Consider the following 15,326-nt stretch of genomic DNA (forward strand, 5'->3'; position numbering starts at 1 on the left):
TGAACCTACTAAAATATTACCATGGCTATTGCAACCTGCGATTGAAATCTCTGTCAAAATACAACTATGAATGTGATTAAGGCTGTGTCTGTAACAAGCAGGGTGCGTAATGTGTTAGATTAACGTCTGACTCTCACCAATGATAGATTCAAAAATCTCATAATGATAGAAAATTGTCTTAGGTTAGGGGCTCACAAACAACATGGAAACATGCACCCATGAAAGACTCACATACATCAAACCATGAGTCGCTCAAACAAAGGAGCGCTGCGATTCTTGAAGTAATGGACATTTGTTGTTCTGAAAATATCTTATAGTAATACGTTTTTTTGTTTTGTTTTTTCTTTTCAAGATCTCCCTTATTATTTGTGCAACTATGCAAGGTTACTCTTGTCTTTGTGAAAACAGACTTTACAAGCTCTCCAGTCTTGACCTTGAGCGGGAAGCTCCACTGTTCAGGCGACCTTCTGCCCATCTGCATTCATACTGTCCACGAAGCAATGATTACCAGGCTGTCCTGAGGGGAAAAAAGGAATAAAACAGAGAGAGCGAGAACTCGTCTCGTCTGGTTGCTGTGACACAATGTTCAATTTCCTTTCAAACAGCCAGACTAATCTCGAGCCTCTCTCTTTTGTGTTTGCTGCCGAGGCTCTTGTGTGATAGCAGCTTGAGACTACAGGGCGACTCAAGGACAGGACATTTTGCAGTTTTTCTTTTAAGCAGAAAGAGAAGGCCTTGCTTACCAATTTTTTTCAACTGCAAAAAAAACCCCCCACAACATGAAAGCTTTTCAGTCTTGACAGTATAGAAGCCTGTGAGGAGAGGTTACTGTTATTATTTAATGTTTTGCTAAATTAAATAATATTAAACTGTCATGGAATCATTCAATTTACTGTAGCTCCTTTCTACGTTGTGCAGGTGCTATTTCTGTGTGCAAAATCAAAATACACTACAGTCGTAGATTATAGAGCCCTACTTTAATAATTGAATAATGTATCATTTCCCCCCGGGGATCAATAAAGTGTTTCTGATTCTGATTAATGGAGCAATGACCAGTGCAAGCAGTGCTCCAACTCTTTGGTATTTTCCTGACCTTGAAATTGACTTTGCCCATAATATGGAACCATGTCTGTTTCCGATGCAACGTCGCTTCATTTTGGTGATTTTATCAACAAGCGCAAACTAAATACTTGGAATAAATACACAAATACCTGATTATTGCTTAAAATAGCAATACACTATTCTAATTAAACACTCTCCAAGGAGTAGATACCTTTAAATCTCCATTAAAAAAACAAACATTTAATGCAGGAACGTTGGTAAATCAGTCTGCATTGATCTATGAATTTATGATTCTTACAGTATCTGTTGTCCACATCTGTTTTATACTGTATGAATAATTTCTCCTTCAGTTCATTGAATCCCTGCAGCCATCTGAAGGCAGCAGGACACACATGTGGCTAAATCTGCAGCCTCTGATTCAAGAAGTGCTGCACCAGAGCACAGTGCCATTATGCACGGCTGTTCAGTGTGTTTACCTTGATTAAATTACATGCAAATGACACCAGGCTGCTACAACATAACCACACACACACACACACACCCACCCCTTGACACATTGATGGGTTGTAACTCAGTATTCTGCCGTTTATGTGGGAAGCGTTGAACCACCGGGGCTCATTAACCCTGCGCGTCATTGCCTCCTTCCCAACTGCCTTTTTAGCAAAAGTGGTGTTTCATATATTTTTTTTTCTGCCACGTCAATTGTGTATATGATGTCACCACTTACAATGGGAGATACAGTAGAATTGTGACTGAAATAGCGTTGGATTGATGCGAAGTTTTTTTGTTTCATTTTTTATTTCTATTGTCATTGTGCAGCACTACAACTGGTGCTGTGTGCTCACGTCATGCTACCCCACGCTCTTCCAGGCAGCAACATGATTTCCTGTCGAAGGCTTGTGTCCATTTGTTGAATTATTGCTGTCATGCTATGCTGTGATTGGCTCAGCTGTCTCAGAGCTATGAGACCAGTGATGTGTACGTTTCTATGTCATATTGTATGCTTTTTATGTTTTGTTATGTGTTGTTATTCCTGCTGCAGCACACATTGCCTACTGGGGAAGGATAATAAAATTGATTTGAATTGAATGGGTATTCAAAGTTTTAGGACTATTCTGTGGCATTTCATAGCAAGGACTGTTTAGTGGGTTCACAGCACATTTGCAGGACGCGTTCTGGAAGAGATCTCAAGCGGCAGTGACATGAATACCGCACCTAGCGCTCTCTACCGCTGAGATACGTGGACAGTTTATTGTGCTCCCGTCTGGGAACAACATGCAACTACACCTCTAAATGACAAATAGGGTTTCAGCAGCCCTCTATTTCGTATTACATTATTGACCTAAATCACAGAGGGATTCCGTTCAACAAGATAACATTCAGTATCGACTTTACTGAACTAATTACTTAATTTGGGCATACAGTACAGTGTGTCTGTTTTTAGGTTTTGTTGGAAGTGACTACAGGCACCCTTCTCAGTATTTTGTACACTATTAGCTTGGACGGGAAGTATGCAACCCATCTGTCGAGTGATGCAGGTGCTGTCACCTGTCTGTATTTTTGCCTCACTAGCAGCAGGGACTAAGGATTACTCAGTCTATTGTCTTCCAAACCAAGATGCCAAAAAATACTGACCAGACTATCATGAAATCGATTTGGTACTATGTTGATCGCTTTTCCCATCCATATACTGAGTGCCATGACAGAGTAATGAGTTATGAGGCATAATCTATACTACATTTTACATCTAGAATACAACAGAAGGGAATTGTTTTGCATGCACAGGAAATTGTAAGACGTTAAATAAGCCACTCACAGGAGCGGACACATTTCGCGAGTGTTTGTCATCAGATTTGTGTCAGCTGCTGGAGGTGAATGTTAGTTTGTCTGGAGGCTGATGGATCTCAGTTGTGAGCAGAAGTTTTACAGATAAAGTTGTGATAAAGAGTGATGGGCTTCAAGATATCGGTAGTTGAGATGGCTTGTAGAGGAGCAATCCCCACAGGTCATCATTTTTAAATAAATAATAATTTCAAATGGTAAGGCAGTAAAACTGCTGTCTTGTTGAATAACTGCACTGATGAAGAAATAAAGTATATTCAAATGAGGACCACTGAGGACTGTGGGCTTCTCTCACGAATCAGGTTCAGCGTTGTCAAGGTATTTTTGTGGTAGTTGCCTTTACAAAACCATGTAGTGTCATCCTGCATAACTTGTCTCACAAAGGTAGCTATCTATTCACTCTGGCAACCCACACTGAACCCGTTTTAAGAGAAAAAAAAAACCCTAAATAATAGAAAGTAATAAAATAAACATTAATGCCCCTGATAACATCTGAAGTATTTCTTTGTAACATTAAACATGCCTTACTATAATAAGCTAATAATAAGTTAAAACATCTTTATGTGTTATTTATGAAGAGTTTAACATTCCAAAACTCTGTGGGTGTGGTTTCAGTAGGTTTGACTGACGGTGACCAAACAACCCGACAGCCGTAATCAGAATCGAATTCAAAATGTTGCTGAATCTTGATTGCTGCACGGAAGAACGTGACATCACCTCCTCACAGCTAAGCTTGGGCCACTTCATACCGATGGGAAGTACACCAAGAAAAAGGAGATAGAGGAACGTCTCCTTTCAAATAACCATAACTGTTTTGGCAGAAAATAGTGTGTTGATGTAGGATCCCGCCACTCAGAAAATATGTTTTCAGGGCCTTTAAAAGTAATTAAAAACCAGCCTGAGTCTGGCTTTTGAAAAAAAAATAGAATGATGACAATTGAATATATTTAGTATAGTAAATATGATAACGCCAAAAATGGAAAGTAATGGATTAAGCTGTTAAACATTTGTGGCCTTATGCAAAACAAATTGACATAATGAGAAAATACAAGCACTACTATTAAAGGCAACTGTGCTAAAGTGGATTAGTGAATGTTGACTGAATGCCCGGCTACATTAACAGTCTTATCTCTGTCTGGTCATTAAGGCAGACTGCTGCAGAGATCTTTTTAATCAAACACTGGCATGTCTCACACTGACGCTGCAAGAAGATTTCCATGCTTTAAAAATGGCAACATTTGTGCAATCCATTGCAACAATCACTCTCGGGAAAATGACGAAAGAATTCCAGTGCATTGAATATGCGATCATTATAGATAAGTACTGTACAGTCCACATGACGTAAGCTACTTGCTAGTTGATAGAAGGCCTTTCTTATAGCCAGAGGGGGAAAATGACCTGCAAATGGAATGGTCAATTTATGACTGTCTATCTAAAATAATATATATAATGTTTCTGATCAAATCATTGTAGAGAGCAAAGTGGTTCTGCTGCTCTCTAAGCATGCCAGAATCGTTCATTCATATTGATTATCTCATTTATTTGAATGCAGCATTTTTGCACATAGCAGGTTTTGGAAGTGGACATTTTTCCACAAAAAAACCCAACATTCTTTGTGGTCTTAAAGTGTATTTTTTTATTATTGTATTTTTCACATTTTTCACATATCTTAATGTCTGCAATTATAAAAACACCAACCAGCTTTTTCGCCTGTTTCATCTACTGTGATTCATCTACAACATGCTTGGAGGCGGCTAATGAAAAAAAAAGAAAAGAAAAAGCTATCTCTTACAGGCTGTTGGAGGTGGCTGCACATCCATTTAAAGGTCCCATATTGTAGCAAGTGAGATCTCCATATCTTTTTTGATTATAAAGCAGGTCTAGGTGCTGTATAAATGCTGTGAAAGCATCAAAATGCTCAGTCCACAGATAAATGCACACAGCCTGTGTTAAAAAACGGATACGTTTATTGTTGGTTTGGGTCTGCACGTGGGAATTAATATATCTAAATATAGAATACACAAAACACTAGACTTATCCTTTAACCAAAGATGGAGGCAACCAATATGTGAAGATGATTAGCATCATCATCAATGGAAGGCAGTCTGAATTTAGTTTTCCTGCAAAGTGAAACTGTTCATATCTTCTTGGCTGTGGTCCTTACTTTAGTTTAGACAGTTAGTGAGGAGGGGGAAAAACAGATTTTCATCATCAGTGGCCTTTACTGACAGGCTCTGGGATGCCTCAGTCTATCTCTGTTCTCTCTCCGCTGTGACCCACTTCTCCTGCTGAAGCAGATGTTCCCTCGACTCCATCATTTACTCACCTCCCTCTTAATTACTGCCATCAATTAGCAGACACACACGCACACACACACACACACACACACACACACACACACACACACACACACACACACACACACTCAGACACATACATCTCCTTATAGGAACACGTGGACTGTACAGCATTTCTATCTGATGATAGGCATGGTGATATTACTTGGATACATAAAACACAGCTTGATGCGTTTAAGGGGCAGGTTCAGCAGTTTATAAAGCTGTAATTATGGATGAAGGGAAGGAAGTGTGCTGTTTTGAAGGAGGCGAGCAATTAGAGGTAAATAGCCCTCTTATTCTCTGCTGGGCCTGGCTTTCCATCTGCGTTACACAAAATAAGACAATCAACAAAGAGTCTCTGAGGAGAATTGGGGAATATGTAACACAGAAATACAGTCTACAACGTTCAACGTGATTTTGCATTACACTTGATCTCCCCCTCATTTCTCTCCATCTTCTTCTTTGTGTTGCTGCGTTTGTTTTCACTCATCTCTCTCCACACACGCTAACACACACATATATAGACTTTGATCTATTAGTCAACACCATATCCCAGGGTTCCATCTGTCCCTGTTTTGCTCTCATCCTCTATGCTGTCCCCCATAGTTGTCGGCTTATATTTAATGAGGGAGTGTCAGTTGAATTATTCAGCTGTCATTTGTTGCTTTTATAGAGAAAATGGATGTCAGAGAGGCTTTTCTCTTTACACCACAGCGCGCACTGTTCTCTATTCTCTGCTGCGTTCCTGTGAGAGATAAGAGGGTTTTTTTTTTTTAATGAGGATTTAGTTATTCAGTATGTAAATATGTTAGTTACATGATGGAATAAAGAGGAATATATTTCAGTAGAGGGCTTTTAGGTGGTGTAACACACCCTGTGGGAGCCATATTGGAAGTCATCAGTTCTTGGTAGGATTTTGAACGACTGATTGCATTCTAAATATACACTACACTATAACTATACACACAAAGGATTAAACTTGTGCTGGTTTTGATCTGCACATCAGTTTTGCCTTTACATAGTATCATTTTATGATCTGCAAAGTCATAATCCGACACACAGGTAATGGTAATTCCTAACAAGTACTAATAAGTCCCCATATGAGTCCTCAAAAAAAGCACAACCTCTGTCAGTGAAGGATGGTGCAAAATCAGGACAGCCACCCCTCCCCCCATGGAAATCGGTTAAAGCGGAGGCAATGTCAGGCTGAAGATGGAAATGGGGTGTAATGAGTTGACAATTCTTTGTAATGTAAAGCCGGTGTCATTGTGTGTGTGTTCTGTCATATCTATTCATATTAAATCACGCGTTATTTTTTTGTCTTGCTTCACCACTGATAAAACAAAAGCAGCCTCCTACTGACACACTTTTATAGTTATTGTTCATGGGAGAAGGGATGTGCACCGTAGTGCAATGTGTCCAATTTAAATAATTTAAAGGTCTAACTTTATGATTATCATTATTTGCATGACCACAAGACGTCACTTGGAAAACCTAAAGCAAGTTAATGAAATGAGGACAGTCTCTAACATTAACACTGAGTTCTTTAGGGTTAAAGGTGGCGTTCAGACCAAATCTGGCATTGCGGCGAAGACGCCAGTCCTCCTGTTCACTTTGAATGTGGGTAGTGCGTTTAGTCCGCGGCGGTTAGGACCACAGGGGGGGTTCTAAAAAGCGACAAGTTGAGACGGATTCAACTTTTGAAGAAACGCAACCTGACGTCACGCTGCAGTGGCCACTTGGGCCACCAATCAGATTGGAAGACGCCCACGAGAAGAAGAACCTTGTTTACTGTTTAGCATTGTAGCATTCCGCTGTTTGCCGAGCAGCTGTGAAGATGGAAGAGAGACAGATCGCCATCATGACGACCCCTTCCAGAGCTTCAGGTCCTTCTTCTCTTTTGCCGTTATGAGGCAGTTGGCAAACTGCTTTTAGGTGCATTACCGCCAGCTTCTGGATTTGGGGGGGGGGGGGTTAAAATTCACAACATGATGCCACACAAATGGGCCACATAGTGTCACTCCCACAACCCTGCGCTTATCGCCGCAATAGCCCAATTTGGTCTGAATGCAGCCTAAGGGAGTATTTTCATCATGGAAAGTCTCAATTGAGCACACTGAAGTTAATGTAGACGTGCCTTAAATGCTGCACCACTGATGGCCACTGGATGCTGATTTAAAAAAAAAAATCAAAATTTACATACAAAGTTAATATTAGCTCATTTTACTTCCACTAGCGCGAGCTTTGGTGACTGTTGAGAATCACTTCTCCCATAAAAAAAAGTATCAAGCATGTTTTGGATCATGTACACCTCATTGAAAGGCGTCTCACGGCCGGGTCACACATCCTGCCTCTACCCGTGCGAGACGGCTACCTTGCTCAACTGCTGCATGCTCGCACGCACGTGGTGTCCACACAGACATCGCTATCTTTCTCAGTGACGGAATGTTTCATTTCATTTCAGTATGAATTTAATTTTAATTCAGTTTAGACGGAAACAAGTTAAGAGGCGTGTGCTCTTGTCAACACAAGAGCACACGCCTCTTAACTTGTTTGAGTGTTGAGTTAAAAAACAACTGTTAGATTTAAATAGAACATGAAGTTAGTGGCCATGGTTGCGCATCTTTAGCCATGCTAGTGGCATGGCTCTAGTGTTAGGATGTCCAGCACTTTGGTGCAGACTTAAGTATCTCAACAATTGGATGAACTATTGCATGTTTTTCAGACTCTCATGATCCCCCCTGTGATATATTGTAATGGCTTTAGGCATGCCCTGACTTTTCTTAAATATTAATTTTAGAAATTTAAAATAAAGTATAGCAGCAGCTTGAGTTTCCGTTTTTCTTTGTTAACTGTTTCACATCTTGACTTAACAGTCTCTCTCCCTGTGCGGCTAACTCGTCTTATCATCGGTCACTCGCCTCTCACCTCTCTCGTCTGTCTGTATTCAGAGTTGTAATGTTTATGGCCTGGAATGCACAGATTTGATTGGCCGAGTAGCATCACGGGGGCTGGCGTAACTTGTATGCAATTGGTCCGTGAGTTTCCTGAGCCGCTAAACCAGCGCCGTAAAGACTAGAAAAGCCCCGTCAAAATGTAAAATCCCTTAATAATTTGTTGATTACAGGTCCGGGTCCGTATAGGACGCCGTCTGGGTCTGGACTCGGACTGTGGTCCGCCTGTTAGTGACCTATGAACTACTGGATAGATAGTGATGAAACTTGGTACAGACGTTCATGTTCCCCTAGGATGAATTATAATAAAAATTAAATAATAATTTGTCCAATGCTTTGGTTTATGACCAAATATCTGCAAAACTTAATGACATTCCCATCAGCCTCAGCTGTACTTTGTGTTTAGTGCTAATTGGCAAATGCTAGCGTGCAAACACACCACACTAAGATTGTGAATATGCATCAGCTCTTAGTATTGTCAGTGTTAGCATTCTGACATTACCAGATAGGTCAAAGCACTATGTGCTTAAGTACAGCCTCACAGACCTGCGGACGTGACTGTAGACTTGGTCACGTTTTACTCATCTTCTTCTTGAGAATATTCTACAGTTCAGCATCTCAAAACAACCAGTTAACGATCTCTGTGTGTGTTTCTGATTTCCTTTCTAATTGCTACTGCTTTTATAAAGGCTGAAGCTAATGAACTGTGGAAAATGGAATGGACAGTTTCAGAAGTTCAGAGTTCAGGGCAGTGTAGCATGGGCAGTCAGCTGCAGTCAGTTCAGTAATCACACCGTGATCTCAGCTAAACAGCAGCACAACAAAAACAGGCATCCACAACCGCTGCTGTAGCTTTCAATAGCTTTTACAGTGGGACCTTGTTGATATGTCTCAATTTCCTCAGCTATCTCAAGTTGCATTTACTGCGCTCAGTGATTTAGACAAAGTATAAACTCTTTTTCCAGACGTGGGCTCACCCCTCATGATTACATTTGTGAGGTACAGTTAGTTATACAGAAGTTGGGCCGGTGCCAGGGCAAATTGGATTAAGTCTCACATTGTTCCCTCAAGTGTTTTATTATCCCTGAGCTGAAGGCATAATGTGATTACTTGGTGATGCCCTTTGTTCAGCACGCTATTATCCTGATGCTGTGTCCATGAGTTCATTAACGGCACATTATGACTTGTTATACACAAGCGTGCTGCAGAGGCCACTGAGCTCACACAGTATGAGTCAGTCATGTTGCATTCAGGCTGGATAGGCTTCTACTGTACGTGGGCTGCAAGTAAAGTTTCAGTTTAAACAAGTGCGCTGTAATTGAATAATGGAACTGATGTACAGTTTATTATATAAGCAGTATTAGGTGGGTTTAAGTGATAACAGTCATCAATTCCTCCCTCATTTTACATTTTAAACTAAAAGAAAAAATGCTGTAACGGCCTACCAATGGTATGACTCACAAATTGTGAAATGAGGATGATTACATGGGAATAATACGACGATTACTTTAAGAAAGTCCTTTTAACGGAAGGTCCAGCTACCAGAGCTTCCCCAGACTTTCAACTGCATCTTACGGTCCTCGTCAGTGGCTGGCTTTTGCTCACTTGTCATGCAGATGATGTGATAGAGACAGTTAGGTTTATCTTGCGACATGAAGATCAAACAATTTTGCTCCCAGATTGTCAGCAAATATTTTTGCATTTAAAACCCATGTAAAAATAAAACAAAAAAAAAGTAACTGAATTATATTAATTAAAATAATAATTTAAAAAAAACAACAACAACATCGAAAAACTATACACATTTTTTTTTATTCTACTTTCATTTTATTCATTGCACCAGTGTGGTAATGTAGTGTAGATGGTTATTATTTGGATCATTGGGATGATAAATAACAAACTGAGCACTATTACTCACGGAAAAAACACAATGACAACACAATCGGTTCTTCAGCGTGTCCAGAAAAGTGAATTGCCGGGCTCTGCGCAGACGCCTCAGCTCTCCGATATCACAGATGCCCAGCCCTGCGGTCCTGGGCCCTGCACATCCCATGCCAGTTTGTAATGCTTCCTGCTGGATGCTTCCTATTACTCTACAGTAAAAGTTAACAAGAACTTGGCCGCCTTCAGTTTCCTCAAGAAATACAGTTGTTTCTGAGCTTTCCTTACCAGGGTGTGAGATGTGTGATGTCAATGACCGGTTCTCTGTGATGCTGATTCCCAGGAACCTGCTCCACCTCAGCTCCACTGATTTAGACAGGGGTGTGTGTCTTTGTTTACTTTTTCCTAAAATCAACAAGCAGCTCTTTGGCTTTGCTCACATTCAGCGGTAGGTTGTCTCAGCGCTGTTTGCAATCCGGCCGATGACGGTGGCGTCACCCGCAAACTTCACACTCATGATTGCAGTCATGGGTGCACAGCGTGAACGGGAGGGGGCTGAGCACACAGTCCTGGGGAGCTTGTGACCGCCAATCGTAACTGTCTGTTTTTGAGGAAGTAGTGTGGTACTTGCCAATCAGTTTCACGGGAGAGATCGTGTTGAATGATGAGCTGAAATCAACAAATGGCCTTCTGATGTAGGTTGCTGTTTTCAAGTGGTGGAGATGGTGTCCTCTGTGGATCTGTTGGTTCTGTATGCAAACTGGTGAGGGTCCAAGCTGGCTGGGATGTTGTCTTTGATGCGCTGGAGAACCAGTTTCTTGAAGTGCTTCATCAGAATGGGCGAGTGAGTTCCACAGGCGGTAGTCGTTTAGCATAGACACTGCAGACTTTTTTAGGTACAGGTTGGTGTGGAGGTCTCTCTCCAGTCTCTCCACTTTTCCTCCTTGATGCCAGCTTTCAGTCTCGCTCTAGCGATGTTGTATGCCTCCTTGTCACCAGACCGAACGGCGGCTTTTTTTGGCTCTGGATATGGCCCTGACCTCTCTCCATTCATCCAGGCGTTCTGGTTGGTGTCAATGTGTGGAATGATTTTATTGTCTTTGTGATCACCACATCATCAACACATTTGCTGATGTATGATGTGGCTGATGATGTGTATTCCCCAAGATTGGTGTGGTTCTCCTGGGCGGCGGCATCTCTGAGCACATGCCGGTCTGTGCACTCAAAACGGTCCAGTAGAGCTGCTGTAGCTTCATCTGCCCACGCTTTAACTGATTTTTCTGATGGTTTGACCCTTTTTACTCAGCTGGGAGTAAGTAGGCAGGAGAAGCAGAGAAATATGGTGGGGCAGGGGAGGGCTTACTTTTAACATTGCATGCACATAGACACTGTTCACACTCTTGCCTGCTGACTTTGTGTGTGCTTTGTGGATTAAAAGTATACACTAGGGGGCAGATTGGGGTTGAATCATCCCTGGCTGACTGAATGCATAGAGTAAAAAGCATGCGAAAGAAACTAATTGTGGAAGCTTGTATCCACAATTTCAGTCACTACCAAAAGCTCATAAAAGGTTTTGAATGATTGACTGGATAAAGCTTCACCTTCACACTCAGCTCCCTCTTAGAGGCTATTCAGACCGGGCATCAACATGCGTCTCCAGTGACCACTTGTGATCGGCTCTCATTTTCCCGCTCTATGTGCAGATAAACACGTACATAACTTCCCGTTTGCGAAGACCAAATGCGTTGTTGTTTTTAACCTGAATTTGATTGTTTATCAGACCACAAATGAGACGAGAAATAGGTTGGAGAGTGGATTGTTTCTGGGGGCAGTGCTTCACTGATTACTGTATAAAACAGCTTTATAACTTCTTATTCACTGCAAGTTCCCTAAACTCCCTCCGATGTCACTGTCAAACAGGAACCGCCGTAAATCACAGAGAGTTGAGGCAGAGCAAGACATCAGGCAGCGTGATTCGCGTGTACCCCATCCATGAGAATCTATTTTGCCAGGTGTTGTGGCGTCTTCTTCTTGTGGTTTCACATTTTCAAGGAGGATGTCAGTTGAGTAGGCGGTCCTTCAATGTGGCCCAGGACGCATTCACATACACACTGCTAAAAGAATCTGACCACCTCTGAATGTGGTCTGAGCAATCGGATCTCAATGCGTCCTCAGTGCATCTTGGGCGCATTCACACCTGACATTGGAGCTGTCCACTATTGACTGGGTCCAGGTCTGAACAGGGCCTTACACTCAACACTCAAATACAACAGCATCACTGGTTATTTGCAGACCTAAATGTACAACTACACTGTAAAAATAGGGCCCATGATATCCTGAAGTTTGGTTTGGATGTTCACATAATATGAGTATACTGTTAACTGACACTTGTGTGCTGTCAGTGGATACACGTCACTACAGACTCCCTTCGCAGCTTTTTGCAGGAGAGCTGTGGATTCATCTCCCAGCTAGGTGAGATAGGAGGCAGTTGATACAATCTATGGAGGGCTGTGAAGACAAGAAGCCTCCTCCCTTTTAAGGCCTAAACGAAGATGTACCTGCTGTGATAAAATCAACATTTCTCAGCAGACGGGCTGTCTGCGAAGCAGACAAGCTGACAGTTGCCAGGCATATCTGCAGTGTAATCACTGAGCTACATTTGTCCTTTTGGCTTTTTCCCATATTTCTTACTTTTGATTTGTTGTCAATGTTTGTCACCTGCTCCACGACACTTGTCACAGACAGTGCTTGAACCACAGAGATCAAGGTCACCTACCGAGTCTCTCAGGTCAACATTCTTCACTTCATCAGAGTGCTGATTTTTTTTACTAGGAAATTCATGCAAGTTCAAGTGCAAACAAGCCCTTGAACTGTGCAAGTAATAAACCCCTTCATCGTAAATTGTAAGTGCAAATAGCTTCAGATTCAAAATTAATCCACAAAGGCAGGCACTCCTGTGCCCTGAAGCCCTTTCATAATAGGAGCATTTTATTATCTGATCTGAAATTGGAAAACTCTCTCTGCTTTGCCGTCTCACTGGCTGATGAATGGTGCGCAATGTCGAAACAATAATGGCTGCCACTCTGAATGGATAAACTTGGTGCAAAGCCTTTATGCCACTTTTGAAATTATCCAGAATAATATGGGGAACTGCTGTTGTGAAGTGTTAGCGAGTTGGGGGCATTTTTTGATGTGAATGGCCATGACTGCAAATACAAATTATGTAAATAGTGAAATTTACATATGCTTTACATATGCATGGCTGTGACAGGCAGAGAGAGGCTCTGTTCTTGACCCGCTTGCTACTCATTTTATATGGTTAGTAAACAGCATGACTTCCTGATGTGGTCACTCTTGGTGTTATGTTCTTCCCTGCACAATCCCTTAGTGAATCAGAGGGACATTTCAAAAGGTATTGGTATCTTAAAGCAGTATAAGGAATTTGACTCTGGTTTTCAGTGCCAAGAACAAATGAGAAACACAAAGACAAACATCTGTACATTGTGTATATTTTGTGCGTCTTTGATTTCTCTTACACTTCATCTCCTTTTTGTTCCCCATGAACATGTTTATTACCTCTTTAAAGTAGTTAGATATATGCTAAAAAATTATAATATAATAATAATATTTTGAGTAAAAGCAAGTTTTTCTGAAGTTGGCCAAAGTAAATATTTTTTGCAATCAAGATCATGACGTCATCATTTCTTTTCTGAGCTTGGTGATCTCATAGAAATCCCATCACTGAACTGGCGAATGAAAACTGCAGCGCACACTTGGTCAAAAACACAATTTTCTTAATAAATCTGGCCCACAGTGATTATTGCGTTGAGTCAATGTTGGTCTCCTGTTTCAGGTCCTGAGAGACTCCAGATCCCAGAATGTGGATTTATTTAGTGTTTTGTTCTTGTATGACTCATAAATGGTCTAATTCCTACTCTGTTTTCTATCAGGTGATGAATGTGAATCTATCTGAGGGAGACAAGGTGGTGTTTGAAGATGTGGGCCACGGGGAGAACACCATGCTGGCCAATGAGTCCATTCTGATAAGGGGGTTGGTCGTACGAAGCCACAGCAATCAGATTTCTATCCGCCTCCACAGCCAGAGGTCTCAGGTTGGATCAGTCCTGCTCAGATACCAAGGTAACTGTGAATTACACCTGCATGCTGTTGAAATAGACACAAGCATGAAACTAGAATACTGAGAAAACAACCAATATGAAATTAATGACTTGTTGTTAGATCAGGAGGACGGCGAGGGACAAAATGAATGAATTATAGACCCAAGCACTAACCTCCGGGCCCACGTCACACAACCTAGAAATTACAAAAGCTGTTCAAATCTGCTTTCTTTACCTTAGGACTATCTCAAAAATTAAGTCATCGAGCAGACCTTGAAAAGATCATTTGTGCTTTTTTTCTTTTTTTAATCACGCCTAGATTATTGCAATGCCCTTTGTTCTGGTCTTAGTCAGAAAGCCATCTCTTGCCAACTTGCTCAAAATGCAGCTGCTAGGCTTTTAATCAACGCAAAAAAGATGAGGACACATTACTCCAATCCGTGCCTCTCTCTACTGGTTGCCTGTAGGTTTTTGGAATTGAGTTTAAGATTTTATTTATGACTTTTAAAGCTCAGCAGGGTTTGGCTCCCATCTTTAACATAATGTGTTATTGGCGCAGCCAGAAAATGACTATCAGCCACATGATTAACTTATACGTTATCTTTGTATTCAATTTCAATTCAATTCAATTCAATTAAATTTTATTTATATAGCGCCAAATCACAACAAAGTCTCATGACACTACAAAATAGAGCAGGTCTAGACCAACTCTTTATGTATCTTTGTAACTGCTTTACTTATCAATTACCGTACAGGAGCTGTCAGAGAGACTGGAATTTCCGAAATACTTTTTCTAATGACAGAGGAGTGAACTGAAAGTCATTTTTTCTGCAGCTGCCTTTGTCTGAGTGAAAATCCATGGTGGGTTTTGTAAGTGTATAATAGTGTTGATGTAACAGACCCCTGGGGACAGGGTCAGCTCTGTTCCTGCTGGTCAAAAATCCATCCCTTGAAAAAAAAAAGAGATTCCACTCCTTGATATTCATCATTTATCCTTGTTTCCATTGATTGCACTCCAAAGCGCAGATGGCATGTGCAAACTTCTCCCCTGCTTAATAGTGGCATCAACATCATTACCTGCTGCTTAAAAGCAATCTGCGCTGTGTTTGCTAGTTTCTCACCACCACTGG

The 15,326-nt window shown here is 41.3% G+C and overlaps 1 protein-coding gene across 1 annotated transcript in view; it reads left to right on the forward strand.

The window, feature by feature from the left end:
• The window catches only part of sez6b (seizure related 6 homolog b), a 119,838-nt gene that overhangs the window by 35,675 nt on the left and 68,837 nt on the right, over positions 1-15,326 (forward strand). Inside the window, exon 4 of the mRNA XM_070905920.1 lies at positions 14,029-14,218. Coding sequence (XP_070762021.1) covers positions 14,029-14,218 — 190 coding nt within the window. The remainder of the gene's footprint in view (positions 1-14,028; positions 14,219-15,326) is intronic.

The sequence above is a fragment of the Enoplosus armatus genome, chromosome 5, assembly GCF_043641665.1.
Source record: "Enoplosus armatus isolate fEnoArm2 chromosome 5, fEnoArm2.hap1, whole genome shotgun sequence".
Lineage (NCBI taxonomy): Eukaryota > Metazoa > Chordata > Actinopteri > Centrarchiformes > Enoplosidae > Enoplosus > Enoplosus armatus.